The sequence below is a fragment of the Ictidomys tridecemlineatus genome, chromosome 1, assembly GCF_052094955.1.
Source record: "Ictidomys tridecemlineatus isolate mIctTri1 chromosome 1, mIctTri1.hap1, whole genome shotgun sequence".
Taxonomy (NCBI): Eukaryota; Metazoa; Chordata; class Mammalia; order Rodentia; family Sciuridae; genus Ictidomys; species Ictidomys tridecemlineatus.
The window spans coordinates 133,506,624-133,529,249 of NC_135477.1; the positions used below are offsets into that span (position 1 = coordinate 133,506,624).

Sequence of the window (22,626 nt, forward strand, 5' to 3'; positions counted from 1 at the left end):
CCCTGGGCATGGAAGGCTGGGGTAAAGTCCATTTTCACCAAGCTCCTCAGAAGTAACTGAAGAGTTAGGGTGACCCAAAGTGTTAGGATTTTGACCACTGTTGTTTATATATTTCCATTTTGTTTGATATGATGTGACTGTAAACATGTACAAAGTTTATAATAAAAATTAGTATGCATATGAAGCTCCCCAGATGATTCTGATGAATAAGGTAGTCAGAGGTCCTTATTCATCATTTGAACAATGATTTAATCATATGTCTTCTTTCATTTATTCTCTCTCCAACAAGGTAGGAAGGTATCCGGAGCAAGAACTGACCCTGAACTTTTCCTCTCTCTTCAGTGCTAGCAACACCAGGCTTACAGCAAAGTCTCCCTAAATTATTAGATAGATTCTCGAGAAAATTAGAAAAAATTATAAGGATACACATGGGATATTTAAAGGAAAAAGAAAACTTAAACCATGTATTAGTAAGACAGAAAAACAGGTGGCTTAAAGGATCACAAGGTGAGCACAAATCACTGGCCTTTTGCTTCAGATATTTGGAGGCATCAATAATCTCGGGTTCCCTCTTTTTAATCTGAATTGTTCTTCAGGTGGTGTGTTCAGTTACAAATCATACAGCTAAGGAAGTAATTTGAATAGTTGGAAAAAGTTAAGAATCCAAATTCTCATACATTGCTAATGGAAATGTAAAATGGTACTCTGTTTTGCAAAATAGTCTCCACAGATCCACAAAATGTTAAACAGTTACCATAAGATGTCCCCCCAGTCTACTTTTAGAATTGAAAACACATTTCCACACAAAACCTACACACAAATGTTCTCAGTAGCATGATTCATAACAGCCAATGGACGACCATGACAACCAATGGATAAACAAAATGTGGTCTGTACAAAAAAAAAAAAGCAAAAATATTTGGCCATACAAAGCAATGTTACAACATGGATATATTTTGAAAGCATGCTATGAAGCCAGATACAAAAGACAAGGTTGTCTGATTCCACTCATATCTAGAATGGGTAAATCCATGAGACAGAAAGTAGGTTAACAATTGTCAGGGGTTAGGGGAGAGAGGTGGAAAGTGACTATTAGTAAGTATAGGGTTCTGGAACTCGATAGAGTGGTCACACAAATCTGTGAATATACTAAAAAAAATAACTAAATTAATACTTTTAAAGGCAAGAATTTATGGTATGTAAATTATAATTCAAATAAAACTTTTATTAAAAACAAAAAAAGAAAAGAATCAAGGAGTAATATGAGTGCAGGGGGAACATGAGCAGCAGGACACTAAAAAAAAAAAAAAAAGAAAACAGGAAAGGAGTTTTGGGAGGTGACTTTTTAAAAATATTTTATCTAGAGACAGGGCCAAGGGCTTAGGGCCTTGCTAAGTTGCTGAGGCTGGCTTTGAACTCGAGATCCTCCTGCCTCAGCCATTCAAGCCACTAGGATTATAGGTGTGTACCATGGCACCTGGCAAGGGTGGCTTTTTGGGGCAATAGTTAGCTTATTAAAGTTTTTTTTTAAATAAAAAAATGTGATAATTAGCTGAGGAGAAAATTAGAAGGTGGATTATGAATGCAGCCTAATGGGTTTAGTTCAGGTACAAAATTTTCTACCAATAAAAATTAGAATGAGAGGTGTTCACATCTCCCTTTTTGTTGCAATATTTAGAAGAGGTTTTATCCACACGGAATGAATTATGGGAGCCATTCATGAAATGGGGGAGGGATGAATTACAGGATGTTTCATGCTCTTCATTCTTTCTCCCTTCTCAGAAAAATGTGAAGTCCTCAGCATTCAGCACGGCTCACCACCCATGTGTTAGTCTTGGTGAAGTGCAAGGAGACGATGCTGCTTCTTAAAAAATTTTATTTGGTGGCTATATGCAATCATAAATGCACATTCCTCTTACAGCTGCAAAAATGTTTTTCTCTAAATAATTAGCTTTTAATTAAGGGGAAAAAAACTTGAAGCAGCACTTGCAACCTATTATTTCAATCATCAGTGTAAAGAAAGGAAATTCGTCTTATGTATAGCTTCACATGTTATTAATATGAATAGAGAACGTACTTTGGTAAATATTGTTTGAAACTCTATAGCTTCTGAATTCAGTTTTATTTGAAAAATAAAGTGCTATCATTCTCACTCATATTTTGCAAGGACAGAACCATCTCTTGGCTTGAGCATCCCGTGGCTTCCCAGGGCTGTACTCTAGAAGGAAACAAATACCCAACTGGGGTCCTCTCAGCAGTGTCTTCCTCCCTCTGCACAGGACCCAGATGCCCATGAAATAAGACAAACTGAGAGGCATGATTACAGCAAGGCAGTCTCTTCCTGGCCCTGTCACCAGGTTCTTAATAGAACTTCTCTAGTTTCCCTCTTTCTCTGTTCAGCTCAGTGGGGCTTCATCATAGCAGTCTATGTCAGTATTGGTGCCCTGGGTTTCACAATTACATTCAACAATATACATTCATTGAATAAAACACAGATATTTAAACATTCCTATTTTTGGTTATCAATACAAACTTTCATTTCCAATATCTTCAAATAAGATTAATTCAACGGCATGCTTATGAAATAATGAGTGGTCGTCCTAGGACAAGATATCATTAAAATTTGTTCAGAACATTGACTAAAGGGGATCTTTGCCCAGATATGAAGCACTTCACCTCTTCTTCTTCTTCTCAGGAGAAGACCTTGCTCTGCCCCTGCTAAGCAAGGGCATGGTCAAACTGCCCTTTCTCCAGGCCTTCAAGTCCATCAGCCCAGGTAGAGGTTGGCATGCTCCTATATGGGTCCAGAAGAATCCGGAAGCACCTGACGATGAGGATGCCCAAGAAAATAAACAATAAAATCACAAAAACAAATGTTGTTTTCTGCTCCAGAGACATGCTAGATTCTGATGACACGTTCCCAAGGGGCACTAGGGGCGAGGGGATGGGCTGCCCTCCATCCATTGTCCACAGAAGGCCAAGCACAGGATCTCCTGGTTCCCTTCTCTTCCATCATCAGTCTGCTGAGATCATGGTGGCTGCACCCTGGCGAGGCTGAGGTGTCTTCAGGAAGAAGGAAAAGGAAGGAGAGGGAATAACTATCAAATAGCAACCTCATTTTATATATCCACAGTCATGTTTTTCAGAGAGTAGAAATCTGTAAACCAGCTTTCTTTTTCACCAGATATGCTTAATTATGTATAATTATGGGGAAGAATATTTTTCTCTTACATGAAATTACCAGATTGTCCTCAGAATGGCCACCTAGGGTCAGGACGGATGGGCATGGAAGACAAATATAATATCAAAGATGAGAAATGGGCAAATTAATATTGACCTCCGGGTCTTCTGTCAACTTGACACCCAAGCCCGCCACCCTGCCAAGACTCCCCTAGCTCCCCCCAGTTATATGACTCTCAAATCATTCTTATAACAGTTCTACTAAGTGAGCACCACCTATGTGCTAGGACTGTGGCTAAACTCAACATATATTAGCCATTCTACTACAGCCTCCCTGAAAGCAGAGACTTCTGTTTTCGGGTATCATTTCCAAGTATCAGGAAACAGAGGCACAAAGAAGTGCTTCATATGGAAACTCTCTCAGGAAGCTTTGTGTTCTAAGTTCTGGGCTCAGGCTTCCATTCCACGGCTACATGAGTTTGGGACTTTGGAGAGGTCACTAAGCTGTAAACATTTAGAAATGCCTCATATCTCATGGTGCTATGATATAAATGAATGACCACAGAAACCCTTTGAAAGGTGTACAAAGAAGAAGAAGAAAGATAACAAAGTCTCCCCTGCACTAAGGCAGCCCTAAGGAATCCACAATGCTTCTCCTTTGCTTTCTGCTGCCTGAGCCAAGGGAGGAGGCATCTCAGACTCCCAAACCATCAAGTTACTGCTGCTTTTACTTTCTTCTTCAAAAACGAAGACCAAGTTCAATACTTGACCCTGGGAAGCACCTAGAGAACTGAGCTGGAGAAAAGGATTTAATCGACTGAATGTTATTAAAAGGACAGTTTTCTTGGCAGTGGCTTCCTGCATTTAAGTCCATCTGGTAGAAAGAGAGAGAAGGAAAAACTGGAGAGAAAAATTGAGGCACTTGGATATTACTAGGTTTTGTATTTTTTGTTTTGTTTTTGTTTGTTTGTTTTGTGTTACTGGGGATTGGACCTGGGACACTACCACTGAGCCACATCCCCAGCTTTTTTTTTTTTTTTTTTTTTACTTTTTCTGTTGAAATGGGGTCTTGCTATATTGCGTAGAGCCTTCCTAAGTTGCCAAAGCTGACCTCAAACTTGCAATCTTCCTGCCTCAGCCTCCCTAGTCTCTGGAATTACAAGTATGTGCCTGACTTCCTATTTGTTTTTAAAGGCAAATAAAACAATAAATGAAAGTCATTAAAAGGTACTGAACTAAATAAACTTAAATTCTGTAAGAAAAAAAGCATTCATCTTAGACATTATCATATAGAAAGTCACATGGACATAATTATTATGAATTTGTGAGAAAAATTACATAACAGAGTTAACTATAGAAACTAACATGGGTCCAAAAAAATTATGCTCAAAGAAAGTAAGCAACCAAATAAAGAAAGAAATTATTACCTAAAGAATGAAAACATTTCTACCATCAACTTAGAATCACTGCTCTCTGTATACACCAATAGTAATCACAATTACAGTATGCATGTAAGTTGACTCTTCAAAGTCTATAGAATCACACTATAAAAAGCAGTTTACCAAGAGGATATCAACCCCCATCTGGGAGAAAGGAGGTTCCAACTAGTGATACTCTTAAGCTTCTTAAGGATGTGGAGGATGGGGCTGGGGTTGTGACTCAGTGGTACAGCGCTTGCCTAACATGTCTGAGGCACTAGGTTCAATCCTCAGCATTATATAAAAATAAATAAAGGTTTAAAAAAATAAATCTTTTTTAAAAAAAAGAATGTGGAGGATGTTATAAATGGGGTTTGGTTCTGATTTTCTTGTTTTTAAGCACTCTCCGATCTTTGGGTATTGATTCCCACTGGGCTAGAAAAGAAAGGAGCAGGAAAGGTGGCCAGACCCTCCAATGCAGCTTCCTCAGCATATCAGACCAGGGCCAGCTGCAGCCACCAAAAATACTCATGCTGGACTTAATCATTCCAATTATAAGATTCTCCAAAGACTGGCACAAGGGAAAGCCATCTGATAAGGAAGGAGCTCAAGCCTCAGCCATCCCTTACATGTCCCTTCTTGCCTGTTTGTGTCCCATGAAGGTTCACCTCATTTTGACCCTGCTCTCCTTGTTGGTTTACAAGAATCCCATTCTATGTCCATTTTTTTCTTCATTTCAGAGGAAGTCAGAGTCCTTTCCTTTGTCTCTTCTGAACAGAGCTTAGATGGGTATGCATTTCCAGACAGATTTTAAGGGAGAAAAATAAACTACATAATCCAAAAAGGAAATGCAGGAAAAGCAAAGACCATTAACTATATAAATTTATAATATCAGGATTTGGGGATCTGTGGAATCCAGTGAAAATAGGGAAGAGCTGGACAGAGTTCTAGGGCCCGTGAGAATGACCCCAGCCATGAGCTAGCTGATTCGCGTTGTAATACCTTGTTCAGTCCCTCCTTCCCACACCCTGGTCTCTGTGATTAGAGCCACCCTGACATCCAGGAGCAGTCTTTCCCAGCCTCCTCCTGCATACAGGACAAAATGTCAAACCCTTTTCTCCTAGATCAACTCTCATACTTTCTGGGCTTAGCCCATAGCTCAGGACCTAGAGTCTACACACCACTTGTTTGGGGGCTACAGTGATTGGCAAGCAATCCAGAGGCCCCAGCAAATCGCCTAGTTGTTCTGATTTGGATCATCTGCCACATCACCCTCTTCCGGTTTCCTCTAGAACAATCTGGAAATCACTTTCTTCACAGGAATGCCAACTATCAGGATGATTTAAAAATCAGTTTTAATATGCAGTCTTACCACCTTTTGCTTATTAAAAGGCAAGAGATGGTGGGAGGATATGGTTCCATGATAAAACACTTACCTAGTGTGTGCAACACCCTGATTCAATCCCAGCACCACATTTTAATTAATTAATCAATTAATTTCAAGAGGTGAAAGTATAGCTAAGCCTTCCTTGCAATCTGACCACATTTTCAGAAGCCTGCTAATAAATAGATTCTTTCATCCCTAGCCCCTTCCAGATAAACCAAATTGAGCATTTTGAAAACTCTATAGCACACTGTGAATTGTAAACCTCTCCTCCTTCAGGTATACCCCGGTGCTCAAGTTCTCACTAAAATAACTTCTTTTGGTTAAATAATCAAAGGCTTCTATTAAATTGCAGTGTTTTACCAAGGAAAGTGACACATTAACATAATAGCAGGGATTTGTCAGTGAGGACTGTGAAATGTGGTAAGTAGGAGATTGGAGAAAGGAAATATAGTAGATAAAAGGAAGATCTTGTTGGGAATGAGGGGCTGCTAGAAAGGAGAAGGATGGGGGAGACATGGGTGCCATGAGCAGGTGGCCCAACAGGAGAGACCTGGGGGAGGATGAAAGATGACAGGTAGAAAGAGAGAAATGACCAGCAGCTGGTTAAAGACGGGTAAAAGGATAAAGAGATCCAGAAACAAATGCCACTTCTTCACAATTGTGCTTAGGACTATTTGAAATCCCTGGAAGAGCCGGCTTGATTTTAAACCTATAATCAGCTAGTGAATAATTTACAAATTTAGAAAGCTCAACAACATGTCCAAGTTAAAGGAAGCATCAGATTAAGATTGAGGAAAAGAAATAAATTTAATCACTTGGATATCACAATATGAAAACATTCAAAGACACAAAAATTTAAAAATGTGTCTCAAAGTAAAATGTTTCTCTTTGATAAAAATGATTCTTAGAGAATGTTCATGATTGTTTTTAGCTAAATAATGAAATCTTTCTTTCATATGAACAGTGAAAATAAATCATTTCAAAAGATTTTGACATGACCATCATAAGACCTGCTAATAACAAATGGCAGTTATTTTCAAGTATGAAGAAGGACCACAGTTACTCACGGCAGTATTTTAATCTTGACTGGCTTTGCCCATCACGCAGTGCATCTGTGTCTTCCCTTGGCTGGGTCCATTTGTGTGTGCTCAGGAAATAAAGTCTAATTTTAATACTGGACCAAGAAAAACTAAATTAAAAGATGTCATTTTAAAAAAAAAATCATAAAATACATCTTTTTTTTTTCACAAGTCAAGCTCTGTGGACCCCACAATGCAGACAAAGTGTGAAACACCCTGAATTACTTAGGAATCCCCGTGTAAGCAGTTCATCTTTGCCGTAGCCATTCTCTCTCTTAGCCACTTGCTTTAATTTCAGTAATTTCAGTGTGTTCCTCTTCCTTTGCCTGTACTTTCTACATACTGCATCCTGGTCCATCGTCCAAAGCCCAGATCTGACCACCCCTCCTCCAGAAGACCCATGTGCCCCAGTGTCCATAGCCCAGTAACCCCCAGGCACCTGATGCCCTGATGTAGCCAGGACCACAGAGTAGACACACTCTTATGGAGTTTCCTAAGATGTTAATCTATTTTCATACGTTTAAAAAGGAACAAATGTCAAATCACATATGGTGTCCAGTAAAATGACCAAAGTATTGATGCGAATATATGTAATTGACTCTGGGGCACCTAAGGGGAAGGGCTTCATCTTGCCCATTCCCTGGCTCCATCTCACCTGCTGGTCTTCCAACACCTACTGGCTTCCACCTCATAGTGCTCACTGCCTCCTCCTCTTCCCACTTCTGGGGGGTCCTCCCCCTCCTTCTGAGTTGTCACCAAATATCCGCTCCTTCCTGGGATCTTATGTATCCCCCTCACAGAGGATGGGGTGCTCCCTGCTCCGCCTCCAGAGATTTCCTGCACTCGGGCAGCATTGATCAGTGACAAGTCTAGATGAGTTGTCACTTCCTCTTACTAAACAACACCTTCCTCTTACTAAATAACAAGCTCCTTGAAGAACTGCTTGCCATTCTGGGGTCACTGCTTCTTTGAAGATAGGCTGAATCAAATCTCTGCCCCTTACAGTCCAGAGAACTGAACTCAAAATTCAAGGTGCCAGCTAACTGATACAATGAGTGGGGGGGAGCAAAAGTCATTCAGTCGAACTGGGATGTCAGACCCAGTATGAGAAATAGATCTTGTTTCAAAGAATCATAGCTAGATTGGATCACAGTGGCACTTTAATAGTCACAGCTCTCATGATTTGAAAAGCTATAAGTTATTTGGCTCTTTAAATTTTCCTTGGCTACAATACAGATGGGTGGGATCCTAAAAATAAAGATCAGCCAGAGATAGGCAGTTACCCTTCTATTGAAGAGGTCAGTCCATTTGTACCCTGTCTGTTTTGTGATTGGGAGGGGCAGCCATTTAAAATCCACTAAATCCTAAAGTTGTGTGTGGAAGCTATTCATGTCAACACATACCCTGCTCTGGCTCGGATACCTTGGACATTTTATTTCATTAACATCTCATTACATAATTTCACAGAAGGGAAAAGTGCTTTTTATGAAGAAAGTACATCCTAAAGCAATGACTTGCCTCTTTTCTTATTTTTAAAGAGACAGAAACAGAATCAGTTAGTGCATTTGGCACCTTGTTCTCTCCTTACTTTTGTGGTCATTGACTCAAGGGCTCACCCTCATGGAATGTGTTACAGTGACCACAGCTGCAGTACATGTGCAACCCTGTTGAGCACATAGTGGGTATTTAATAACCAAGTGCTAATATATGAGTGTTTTCTCTATCATTTTTATGCAAAATGAGATTTATTTCTAATCTCTATTATGCAACCAAGCACAGAAAGGAATGGAGATTTATAAACTGCCCCAAATCATAAAAACCAGTAATAAAAAGAGTGACACCCCCATTTCCTACAAAGGATGCAAGAGGGACCAAGTATTTCTCTTACATGTTGGAATGAGTTAAAAGTTGTCATCCTTCTGCTGTTAATGGCAAGAAGAGTGCAGTTAAGCAATGTTGCCTGTGTTTTAAGTACTCCTAAATCACATAATTGCTATACCTAATTTTTAAAACTTCTAGGCCAAAAACTTAATTCCGTGACTTGACATGTTTTTAAAAGTAGGCATAAAAAACAGCCCATCCATTGAGCAAGAACACTCCTGGGCTTGTCCAGTTTACATTGACAGGACACTTTGTCCTACAAAGACATTCTGTGCACCTTATTTACATTTACCTGGCAGACTAATGAGATTAATCTGTAGACTAACAGGAAGGGCATTGGCTAGCTAGTCAGAACTAAATTTGCAGTGACCAGAAGAGAGAAACTTCCACAAAGTGCTACATTTTTCTAGAACAGTTTTGAAACTGACTGTTTTCATATAGTAATGCATTTCTGTATGGAATTTTATTTTTAGAATCCCACCCATTACAGGGATTGTAAATAGAACCACTGGATACTTTTTGAGCTAAAGGAAGCCTCAGCTGCATTCCTGTTTGTAGAACTACTGACTCTCTAGGTACACCTCACTCTCAACCCACTCATCCACCCAGGTGTGTGAACCTCAGGCGACCCCATACATCACCCCCAACAATCGTGAGCCCTCCACAGAAGCCCACTTCACCATCTAAGTAATCAAATCACTACATAAGCAAAAATTATTCCCATATGATCCTTGGGAAATCCTGTATATTAGCTCAGTGATCAAGAACTTGCATTTCAGGTTACACAGATAAAGATACAAAATGTTTCATAAAAATTAAAAAAAAATACATGGCCCTGGTGACCAGTCAAGAACTTCAGGTAAAGATTTTCTGGCCCTTTTTCGGAGCTTCATACATTGTAAATATTCCTGCACCCTCTCCTCCCCCTCCCTTATTTTTGAATCATATAAATCTAAGGCAATGTCTACATTCTTTTTATCCAAATAAAACTCCAATACAATTACCCTGATGCTTCCAAATTCACAGAATGGCTAAGGGTGAATGTTATTTAACATGCTCAATAGTAGACCTAAGGCCACTAGAAAGCCCACAAATAATAATTTTAAAACATGATGTGTGTTCAGTTACAAATGTCAACAGGCAGTTTGGGAGCTGTTGCCAGCACCTAATGCTGCACTAGGAGGGCTGTTCTCTGCTCATCCCTGCAAAGTCAGCCTGCAGAGGTCTGGGAGTAGACCCTCTCCTTCCTAAATCACTGCTGCTTATCACCTCTGGGTCAATAGGGGATCTTCCTCTTCAACCTGAGTCCCAACCTCAGCTGTGCTTCTTCTCTATCTCCCTCGTTTTCCTAACACCTGCTTGGAGAGTTTTAAAGGAACTGCAGGGCAACACTGCAGTCCAGCTGAGAACATTAGAGAAATACCATAAGGATGGCCAGGCAGTAATGCATGCTTTCTAAAGATACTCTTAGCAAACTGGGACTTTTAACTTCAAATAATGAACCCTTCATTTCTACCTGTTTTCTGTTTCTGTCCTTGTGTGTTTCGTAGTGAAAAAGATTGCTTGCAGATACCTCAAAAGGCTAGAGCTACCCACTGCTCATAACCCAGGGACAGTCAGGCTCTCATTAAGAGTTGTTGAGTTGTGATTCTTTTTCAAACAAATCAAAACACCCTTATTGCCTTTTGGAAGGTTGGATGTTTTAAGTAAACAAGGGAGAGAGAAGATCTGTAATGGGCAAACAGCTTTCAAGAATAATTTACTGCAGCTTAGAAAAGAAAAAAAAAAAAAGCCTGTTTTTCTACTTCTTTATCCAGTATCAGTACCATAATAAAGTTAAGCATGCTTTAAAAACAAAGTCATTATTACATTTTACCCCTTTGTGTTAACTTCCCCTAGCAACTGTTTAATTAGACTTTAACAGCTAGATTTAAATTCAAAACTTGGACCCAAAAGGCAGCTATGCGATTATTGCTCATGCATAAATTGTAAAGTTAGAGAAAAGCATCTAATTAGCTCATCAAAGACGCAGTTATGGTCAAGTACCTGGATCTGGCTGAATAAACACTTGATCCATTTCCTGGTGGAACAGTTACAGGTAGTTAGAAGCCTCTTTAGTTTCCATTCTTCCCGAACAAGCCGTGTTAAAGCAGAAGACAGTGGTAGCTGCGAGCAGCTGATGGCACACCCCAGATCCGAAGCTGTTGTTTCAGGCTTAGAAACTTCCCATTAAAACCCCGAGTTAAAGGAGCATCGTCTTTCTGTGTGAGGCATCATTAGCGGCCAATACAGCTGCTTCTTTGAGGCAAGCCATGATTTCAGTTCTGCCTCAGCAACTCTTCAGAGGATTCTGCTTCAGTGAGTAGAGGCAGTATCCTAGCAGTGTGTCTGAAATCATCTTCAAGAAAGCATTAACATTCAAAAGGAGTACGGGGGAAAACATCACTGGGCATTCCCATACCTTTTCAAAATCAAAGCCATAAATCTACCAGTGCTCTGTCTTCTCTATTGATTGTTGACACTATTCCTCTTTGGGGATGTCAATTAGCACCTTGCAGCAACCAGCCTCCATATTGATTGTGGTTTATGACCTTCAGGCCAACTCAATTAATGGAAAGACTTCTAAGGAAGGGCATCAACTGAGGATTTGGGAGATGGAGGCTCCTTTTCCTAATGAAAACTAAAGTGACCTTTCAAAAAAGCAGCATTTTATGGGAAGCAAATAGGAAAGAACAATTTAAAAAAGAACCAAATCATATTTTCACCACCTGTTTGCAAATTTGTTAGGCTGCAGTTTGCCAGGTCTGATGTGTCTTTGGTTAGCTAGGTTAATTATGGCCTTGGCAGGTCCCCCACCCCACACAGGCCACCAAGGTCCACTTGGTGAATAATAAAGATAGATTTCTGTTGACAGAGACTTGTTCTCATTCACAGACTCAAGCTGCATGGCATGATACTGAAATTACTTTCCTTGGATATAATGTCTAAATAAATTTGGAAAGTATTTTAGGATAAAATGCTTAAAAAAAATAATGCCTCTCTGGAAGGAGTTCCGTATAATTCTTAAGATGGAACATCTTTGTTTTTTGGCAACTCACCACTTTCTTTGTTGAAGTGGAAGCACAGTTAGCAACAACACACCCACCCACCAAATGATGGGGTGCGGTGATATTTAAAGCTACCTCCGTGCCTGTTAGCTATGCTGCCACCTCGGTCTCTATGAGAAAGTGGCCATTACCAAGCAGCACCAGGAGAGGAACAGAGCTGGTCTTCTAAGAGGAAACCCTATCTAAGAACAACAGGCAACAATTCCGAATAGGCTTCAGACCCAAGGAGGCTCTTTTTAAAATCAAATGCTAAGTGTTAGGATCTAACATTAGCATCAACTGCTTGACGTCAGAGTCTACCCTCAAGAAAACATGAAGGCTCTCTCCCTATATGTTTTTCTGATTTTTTTAACTGAATTTCCTTTCTGATTAGTTTTACTTACTCTAGTTTCACATGCGCCTGCATGCACACGTACATGCATGAGCACGCGCACTCGCACACACAAACACACAAAACACACACACCATAACATGATGTGACAAATGAAATCCAACAGAGCACCATGGTTCAATACTGACTGGTTTCCCTTGTGCTTAGAGCCGAGAGATGGTGCTGGTGGCGGGAGCAGCCTGTCTTGGCAATTGCTGTGGAGTGCGGTAAAGGAAAGATTCGGACCCCACCCTCACTTATATACTTATCATTCCATGTGGTCAGGAAGTAATGTATTCAGAAATGTGCCTGCGTGACTGTGGCTCACTCTGCCAGAGAGGCCTCCCCAGATATTGTTTTAGCTTGTGGACTCATAGAGGTGGAAGGGAACCCGAGAGGGCCTGGGGCTGTCCTCTAGCTATGACACTGGCTGAGACCATCTCTAATGTTAGTGAGAGGGATGAGTGCTCAGCCTATTTTTAAAACTCTCCAGAGACACAGATTCCATAACCCCCTGTGACAACCTCTGTTTAAACTCACTCCTCCAATGCTTACTTAGACTAAGTGGGTTGGCGCTTTTCTTTTTGTTCTTGCTGCAAAAATTAGTCTTAAACCACCATAAAATTTTGCTGGAATGCTCTTTCCCAGCAAAGAAGCTGAACCAAATAAACCAAAGAACAGTTGATGAAGATCTGGTATTGTGTCCTTGGAGTCAAGTTTGGATATTTCTTTTAGAAGATAATTACAATCTAAATTATTGGGCTCAGCCCATCTTTCCCCTTATGCAGCTACATTATATGAATCATCATGAATTCTGAAACAATGAATAAGGATTTATGAAATTCCATCTGAACATTTCATAGGAAGCCCTGCATCTTTGGTCTTTAATAATCTTTATAGCTCTTCTGTAAGTTCTTCCCCCATTTTTTATTTATTTATTTATTTATTTATTTTTTTTTTTTGCTTTTTGGTATAGCTTCATTCTGGAGCTCAGACTGCTATAGACTCACATGAAAGTGCAATGAAATAGGCTGATTTCATGACATATAAATATGCTACACTTCTGCTTATACATCCTGACTTTAGGTTACTACTTCATGTTAATTTAGTCTTTTTCTTTAACCATACAACATCATGAGTCAATGTTAGTTAGAAATCTACTTTAGGAAATTCCTACATTCTGATTTAAGTCACACATTTGAAGTACTTTCCTTGCAGCACCAGGGATCAAACCCAGAGTCTCGCATATGCTAGGCAAGTGCTCTACCACTGAGCTATATCCCCAACCCACCTTTAATGTTTCTTATTTTATAATTCTTTCCTGGATGTCCTTTGAAGCCCTTTTCTACAAAGACTTAGACAATGAATATGGACAAAAGGCTACCTAAGCTATCAGGCTTTATGCCAAAAAAAAAGTGTTGTCATTGATATGATGATGATGATGATGATGATGATGATGATGTCTCTTTCTGACTGCCTGGTTCTTAAAATAAAATTAAATAAATCCTTGGCATAATCTTCAAAATAGTTTGATTACTAGACTGTAAAAACCTTTTCTTCCTTCTTCTGTATCGGTTCTTGCTTTTGCTTATTCAAAAAAAAATGTTCATTAAATTCACATTCAATGTCATATCTCTCATGTTAGGTATTGCAAAGAATAGACACAATGGGTGGTCACTCCCTGCTTAAGTTTGTTCAGGTTTTTCACTGGACAACACTGGGAAGCTCTCTGGTCAGGGCCCTGAGGAGCACAACTCCTGGAGATGGTGGCTGAGCTTGACAGACTAGCCTCCTCCAGCATATTCCATTTTCCTAAACTTCCCCTTCACACTTGCCCAGCAACTACAGCACCCGGGATTTCTCAAAATTCCTAGTGGCTTCCACTTGCTCAAGCAAAAGAAAACCATTAGTGCTTATTTTTTCTTGCTCTTTGGCAGCACTGGACAATGCTGACCACTCCCTTGAAGAACACAAGAATTGATGTGAGTGGCAGGAACTGGTACTTCAACCCATCAGGTTCCTCTTGTTGTTGCTCTCTGTCTTCATAGACTTCCTTTTGCCTTCCAAGGCTCAAGCCAAGGATTGTTCATCGACTACTAGCAAATATGAAATGAGTGTGGGAAAACAGGCAGGCTAGGGCACATGTTCGTGACCTCACCACTACAAAAGAAATAGAAGCCAGTTTAGGTGTGTTGTTTTTACTTTTCTATCTCCTTGGTTAAAAAAGAAAGAAAGAAAGAAAATCAACACACCATGTAATACAAACCTTTTTTAAAATATCAAGAATATTCAATTTCTAATATCCCATTGATTTATCCAGGTTGAAGGGTAAGTTTATTCATCCATATCTATCTTCACAGGTCAATAAACATTTGAAGTACAAAGAAACACTGGAGAAAATTTAATAATATTTAAACCAAGCTTACAAATTGGGATCTATATTTAAGCATTATTAAAAGCAAACAGGTTAAAGTACAATTGGCAGCCTCCTGATTTGATCTTTTCTTGAACACAATTCTGCACATCTTACATCTGTGTTAACTGAATACTCAATTAGAAGCTGATGAATCTAGAATAGAAAAGAGGAGGAACAATGTTGCAACTCAGTGGAAATGCACTTGAGAAAAAGAAAACACTGATGGAATTTAATATTTGTGAAGATTATAGATTGCCCTACCAAATTAAGTTTGTTCATTTTTTCCTATGTAATCAAAATAAAAAAGCATACAGAAAGAAAATACATCATTCTCATAAAAAAGCTGATCTCCAGCCCTAAGAAGGAACAATTGCACAAAATATATCGCAGTGGTTCTATTGAAAGACAATATTTGCAGAATTTTAGTTATTAATTTTAATTATAGTATGAAAGCATAAGACCATCACTATGAATTATTCACTGCTCAAAGGAAATATTTTGGAGTTAGCAGCCTGGTGGGTAATTTTATTCTTTTAAAGTGACTTTTATAATAATAACAATTTTCTTAATGGCTTTGAAATACTTAATGCCTTTAAAATGTCATATAAAGTGCCAATTAGAGTTTTATACAAACCATCCCTCTAAATTTTTATGCCATCATTTTGGAACTGTTCTTTCCTTCTGTTCAACAGCTGCATTTTTAGGAAAGAAACTAGACTGTGTGGACAGTGTGAGCTCGGAGCAGCCCAGGACATTAAGATGATTGAGAAAATGAAATAGAACATACTTGGGAATAACTGACCTGTTAGCTTGACTTTAATACCTGACAAAATTCTGGAATGGAACATCTTTCCACTGAAAAATCAATTTGAAAACACCCAGAGGAGAAAAATATCAAATGAAACAGTTTAAAATGCTTGTTTAAAAAAATCATGAAAAACCAATCTCAGTTTCTGATATGAGGAAACCAAGGAAGTGGTAATATACAGAAGTTCTGATATATGGTCATTGAATGCAAACCTCAGCTGCCTCCCTGATACATCATCTAGGTTATGTACTTAGTTGCTAATTGAAAAGTATTTAACTTTACAGATATTTCTATAAACAAATGGGAACAATCAGGAATTTCAGTTATATAACATCTTATTAAAATAGGCAGATAGTGAGGCGACATCTTTCTCTTTCAATTCTGTGTCCCAAACTGGTGGAGGCCTACTATTTATAATTTTGCAAGTAAATAGTCTGTTATATATTTATATATAGTAACTATAAATATTATACATCATCTATATTTCTGTTTTATGTAATATGAAACTACCTTGTGAGTTTTTCAAGCATGCATATTTGGGGAAGCCTAGGCTCAGATAATTTAATTCAGTAGGGCCAACAATTTGTATCTTGGATAAGATTAATTATAATTAAATATGTAGGACATATGAAGACTACACTGAAAAATTATATATTTGAATTTTTTCCCTAGATTATTTGGCCCTAGGAACCATTTTAACTGTGGAAAAGAGCCTTAAGCTTAGCATTTTGTATAAAAACTTCTTTGAGGGCTGGGGATGTAGCTCAGTGGTAGAGTGCTTGCCTAGCATGTGTGAGGCACTGGGTTCAAGGATTGAACCACATAAGAATAAATAAGTTAAAGCTACTGTGTCCTTCTATAACTTAAAAAACAAACAAAAAAACTTCTTGGAAAAATCCATCATTAGGAAAAATCCTTATGTCCTGCCCTGGGATCCTCTACCTGGAATGCCAGTTCAAAGTACATAACATCTTCTCCCTTCTCTCTCCCCTTTTACCTTCCATTAAAACAATGACCAGAATAAAAGCTCAAAGTGAGGAAGACAACAGAATGGAGCAAGAGGAAGAGAGAAGCTAGGTCTCTTTATAGGAGAGGAGAAATGAATGGAGGAAGACTAAATGAGAAGGTGGAGCCTAGATACAGGTCTCTCCACTACAGTTGGAATGGAGTAACTGCCATGCAGGGAAGACCAAGGCCAGGAATGTGAAGTGAGGCCAGATTAGAGAGAGGTGGAGGGCTTCCTCCATCCCCCAAACCATGATGCAACTGCCAGTGGGCAGGAATCCTGATGCAGCTCTTGGGGAAATAGAGTGGAAAGATGGAGCTAAATGGTCAGTTACAATAGCAGGAACATCTCAGAGAATGCCAGCATTGGTCAAATAAGTAAGGATAGCATCAATATGTATTAAGAAGAAAATAAAACCAAAGAACTAAAAGGAGCAACTATTCAAATTCCTTCTCCTTGAGTTATTAAAGAAAACAATATATAAAAGCCTCGCCTTAAACCCAGGCATCTTAGGCACTAGTGTCAAAGGAATGGATGATTCTTTAAGGACAAGGGTCTTCCTGGAATATCTAGAGTGTCCCCACTAGGTTTTAGTCCTTTTTGCCAATAAGTAAAGCCAGTTCTTCTCCATCTTCCTCAAACATCTCATATGCACTTAAAATGTGATTTACTGTAATCACATGCAGTGCAGTAAAAATCTAAGCTATGGCCCTGGTTTTTATATCAATCAGACATCCGTTGTTTTATTTGTATTTCTTATTTTTCCATTTATATATCTAACTGCAACTTAATTATTTATTTGTTCATTTATTTATGTGTGCATATATTTATAAGCCTTTGAATTTCAGAAATGTTCAAATAAAGCTATGTAGTAGATTATATATCATTAGTACTAGAATAATATCACATTAATTATATATTTGATGAGATTTTTTCCATTGCTGATTTTTAAAAAAAAAAAAAAAAAGCTGGATGCTCTTGTTTTTAAATTCGGAAAAATAAAATCCTTTCAGGATGACTGTTTGGCTGAAATACTCAAGATCACATTTAATCTAAAAATCTTTGTATTTCAAGGTGATGCCCACCCATCCTCCCTCCTATCCTTCTTTCCTTCCTTCCTCCCTCCCTCCCTCACTTCTTCCTTCCTTCCTTCCTTCCTTCCTTCCTTCCTTCCTTCCTTCCTTCCTTCTCTTTTTTGGTGGTGCTAGGGGATTAGCGCTCACACAAGCTAGGCAAGCACTCTACCACCTTGCTTCACCCCCATCCCCCAAACCCGCATAATATCAACTGCATTTTTGCAGCAATTATACACAGACAAATGTAATAGCATATACTTCAAAATTTTCAGAGTATTTTTCTAACACAAAGGTAAAAACACTGGACAATAAATTAATAAGGACTGAATACAAGTCAGGAAACATTTCAAAGTGCCGTGAAAAAAGGCAACACTTCATTTGAAATGCTGAAGAATAGTGCTTTTAAAATAACCTGGGAGAGAGCAGATATTATCAAAGTCTCACCTCTGTTTTCTTTCCTTCTCATGAGAACGCCCTTCAGCACTACTTTCAGGAAGGGTCCTTGCTTTTGTTCTCAACATTTTTCTTAATTTAAAAGTAGATGTTGGGTCAATTGAGAAAAATGAACATTTAGTGTTGCTCATAGCCCTGCGATTGGTGTTGTATATCATGAATGTGGTTAGGGGCTTGGGTCAAATGCTGAGATGATATTTAGTGAACTATGGATTACTAATGTGTAAGACAAGAAAAGCTGTGTTTGCAAATGGAAAAGGAATGAAGAAAAATCTCCCCATCGCTGCCTGTACATGCTCATGCTCCTAGGCCAAATCAGGAGGCAGTCTGGCCCATTTATCATTAAACAGTCACCTCTTCCCTGGCCCTGCCTTTGAGAATTAGCCTCTGTGTCCTGAGATGAGCTCTCCTGGTTTTGGGGCTCTGTTTTGGTTTTCCCCTAGAGACGGAATCCACGACTTGTTTATCTATCAGATTACGATTTCTTGCATCTGTTCTAAAAAACCTTCCCCATACGCAGTCCATCACTCCAAAACCACAATCCTCCCAAAGCCATCTGTTTATTCAAAATAATGAATTATATTTCTCGCTTCAAATCTTACCCATTCAAAAACTACCTGGCTAGGGACACTAAATATGACAAAGAGGAATGAAATATATTTTTGCAACTCCATTAAACAACTGCTCTTTTCCCCACAAAAACAATAACAACAGCACAAAAACAATAACAAGAGCATTAATAACAATAATAATAATCCCATATCACAATAACAAAACTCAACTTTGTACCTTTCTTCTTCTCAGACTTTGAATTTTTACAATGGTAAGAATTGGAACCTTTTACATGTTTATACCCAGTAAAAGTAATGTGTGTGTGTGTGTGTGTGTGTGTGCGTGCGTGCGTGCGTGCGTGCGTGCGTGTGTGTGTGTGTGAGAGAGAGAGAGAGAGAGAGAGAGAGAGAGTGCTGACTTCTGGAAGGTTAGAAGGTGCATGAAAATAAAAATGCCTGGGTCTCCTATTAATTTATTTTTCACTTGACTGGTTATGATTCTTGGAGAAGTAACAAATTTACCCAGAGACTTCACTCTCTGTTACAAATTGTCCTAAATAACCATTGTAATTGGATTTTCCCCCAGTTGTTTTCTCTTGTAATATCATTGCCATACTTGCCTGTCATAGTAAAATAAGTCTAACAAGGCATAACCATTCATTACTAGCCTCCAACTAGTAATCTTCATTTATTTCAGACAAGAGAGGCTAGATAATTCTGGGATTTAAATTTTTTTTCAGTGACTTGAAAATAACAAAAGTTTATTTCTTGCTACGTATTCATTAAGGGTCCTTTGGGGACTCTGCTTCTATGTCATCATCTTCCTGATTCCAAGACCCAGGTGGAAAGGCAAGAGTATCAGATGTGGGTAGAGGGAAACCAGAATATGCAAAGCATGTATTGGCTCTTAAGGACTTTATCAAGAGGTTCAGATTGCATCAGACAAAACAAATCTAGTGATTCCACCTGAGTTTAATAGGGAGAAATATGATTCTTTCCTAGGAAGGAACATGGAAGACTCCTGGCCAATGACACTCTCTGGCACTGCACTTAACCTGAATTTTACCTTCCACACAGTGAGTATCTGTAGATGAGGCTCACAAGACAGCCTTTCTTTCCCCTATCTCAGCATCCTGGAGCTTCCTCCTGCACTAGTACTTCCTCCTTGCTCCATTTCCATGGATTCCTGGTTGGACATTTGCATAAGCCTCCCTGCTTCCCTGTTTCTAGCCTGACCTTGGCTTCTGATGCCTGGGTTTACTTGTTTTCTCTAGTCTCTGTCTGACTGGGTTCTCTTTTGGATCATAGCATTCGCCCATTTTGGTTCAGCACAATGCAACTATTAGCACATTTCCCTTCTTGTGCAACCTTAGAACCTACATCTTTCATACTGGGCAATAGCACAGTTGGACATTCCCAGATGTACTCCCACACCTTGGCTCTAGCCCTAATGGATCAATTATCAACTCAGTACCTTACAGGAGCCACAACATCCCAGGAAACATAATACTGTTATTCCAATTTTATGGCCATGTAGCCAAGGTTTGGAGAGGGTAAATGATTTGCTCAGGAACACAAAGATCACATTTAAAACATCTTTTCTCACTTCTCTGCAGGCCAAAGATAAATAAAAATGACAGGTTATCAAAATAAAGTTTGATAAGGGTCTCTGAAAGAACAATGGTATTCATATCCTTAGTAGGCAAAGAAGATGGGTATAAACGGTAAAAGGCTGTAGACTGCCTCAAATCTGAAGTTTGCTTCTTTGTTCTGCAAAAATGTCTTGTTCCAGAAGATGGGCAGAAAGAAAGTGTGACCTGGGTGAGATGAAAAGTGGGTGGCAGGGAATGAGCTGGACCTCCACAGTGAGGCAACCACCCGCCTCCTCTGGTCTGAGCTCCTTAGAATTTTTTATGAGCCTCTTTTTCAAAATTCTGTCTTAATGTGCAATGACTCAAGAATAGCTTGTTTGTTAATCAGAGATTATTTTCATTTGTCTTCCTTCTTCTCTCATGCCATTTTTTATTGTTTCACTGCTTTTATCTGATAGGCTAGTACACCTGAAATCTTTCTCGTAACCTCCGTGACCTTCGTCAACCCTTCTTACTGGATACATGTAGAATTGGCATTTTAAAAGGGCAGCAATGTCTCTAATAAGTGTGTTAATTTAAACTACTGGAGACTCCACAAGGTGAGAATGTTGTTTATTGTTTCTGCTGCTTCATTCTCCTTTCAGAACATAAGCCTAATGCTTTCCTGAGGGCACAGAGGAAAATCTCTCTGTTCCAAAAACCAAAAGAAAAAGAAGCAAACAAAACCTCACATCTAAAGTCAGTGCTCTTTAACAGGACTAGCCTGTTCTAGTTCCTGCATGGATTTAAGGGTTCTGAGGTTAATATGGGTCCTGAAGTGAACCATATGGCAAGATTACTTGCCCAAGCAGGTAGTTGAATCTCCTTGTTCCCTTGCTCCCACTCCTTACATTTAGACCCTTAAATTCATCTTGGGTTAAAGTGCTGCATTAGAGGTGTCTAGGTGCTTTTGGATGGAGCATAGCATTGGGTCAGGGGTTGGCTGGGGGAATAGGTTGTCTGACCTATAATCTATAAAAATCAGTACAACTTGAAAGAAAGATGCATTTCCATCAATATCTTCCATTTTCATGTTTTCCACCATAAAATGATTTCTCAAAACTGAACTCTAATTAGTACGGAACGAAAAGAGAGCTCCACACTCCATCTCAGTGATGTCGCACTGTGGGAGACATCAATAAAGAAGGCAATCAATGTCGCGCTACTGGAAGGATATGAGTTTCCTTTATTTCAGGGAGAAGATTTCTGAGTGTCTGGCTACATTAAGATTAGAATGCATGCAAGCCACAGTTTGGAAGAAATCTTATACAAATTTTGGCATAACGCATTCAGAGCACTGAAACCCATTGCTAAGACGATTGAGAATTACGTGAGCACTCCTGGGCCTTCTTGGCCATGATCTATGGGAAGCAAAGTGGTGCAAGGATTCATACACTTAGGACAAAGCTGTCCTAAGCCAGTCAACTTTGACGTCTCACTTTCCCCAGCTGTTAAAATGACAAGGCCCCCAAGAGACCTAAAATTCTATGATTCTATACCTATCAAATGCCCACAAGAAAGCTCCCTCCCCACCTCTCCTCCCATGCTGGGATAAGCTTTCCAAAGCACTTACCATGTCCTTCAGCATAATTGGAGGGAATCCAAACCCTTCAAGAACTCTCCACCTTGTCAAGCTAGGATGGCTCCAGCATCACTTTAGAAAGAAAATTAGAAGACCGAAGTTTTAGTTTCCTTGGACGTTCTTTAGGAAGATATTTTGCAGTACAGTCTGCTTCTCTCAAAGAGAGAAGGAAATGGGAGTAACTCTACATTATTATTTTTCTCAAATTTTCACCCACAGAGTCAGCTGTTGAAATCAGAGGGGCAAAGGCTCTACGGTGTGGTGGGAATCAATCTATGAAGCATTTTTTTTCTTGTGTAGGTACTTCTCAGAGCCAGCATGTGTGCTCAGCACTGTCTGGGGACAGAAGAATCAGGTCCAATGTGGATGAAACACAGTAACAAGTTCCACACATAATCTTATTTTTTAAGTTGAAAATATCAACTATCCAGAAGTGTTTTCCACAACCCACTGGAATATCAAAATAGCTCAAGGTTGCCTGTAAACCAATCATAGGGAATTACACTGTCATTCTAAAGTACTTGCACTTTCTTCTTACTGTAAGGTGATAGGAAAGAAAATGTAATTCTACAAAGCATGTTTTCATAAACACAGAGAAAACTAATTCAAATCCAACATGATTTGAGTAATTGGTTCAATTCAACCATAGTGACTGGTAATAGCACTGGTTATTTTCCTTTC

At 39.1% G+C, this 22,626-nt stretch overlaps 1 protein-coding gene across 5 annotated transcripts; it reads right to left on the minus strand.

Annotated features, from left to right (window-relative positions):
* Positions 1-436: 436 nt before the first annotated feature.
* Ctxn3 (cortexin 3) lies at positions 437-22,303 on the minus strand. Of its 5 annotated transcripts, XM_078048060.1 has the most exons (5): positions 22,163-22,298; positions 21,937-22,017; positions 10,992-11,343; positions 7,053-7,159; positions 437-3,063 (listed from the first exon to the last, which is right to left on the minus strand). In XM_078048060.1, the coding sequence occupies exon 5, from the start codon at positions 2,962-2,964 to the stop codon at positions 2,719-2,721; it is 246 nt and encodes an 81-aa protein (XP_077904186.1). In that variant the 5' UTR covers positions 2,965-3,063; positions 7,053-7,159; positions 10,992-11,343; positions 21,937-22,017; positions 22,163-22,298; the 3' UTR covers positions 437-2,718. The 5 variants fall into 5 exon arrangements, with proteins under 5 accessions (XP_077904186.1, XP_040128550.1, XP_077904205.1 ...); XM_040272616.2 differs by having other exon boundaries at positions 7,053-7,132; positions 21,937-22,300; XM_078048079.1 differs by lacking the exon at positions 7,053-7,159 and having other exon boundaries at positions 21,937-22,303.
* Between the last annotated feature and the right edge of the window lie 323 nt (positions 22,304-22,626).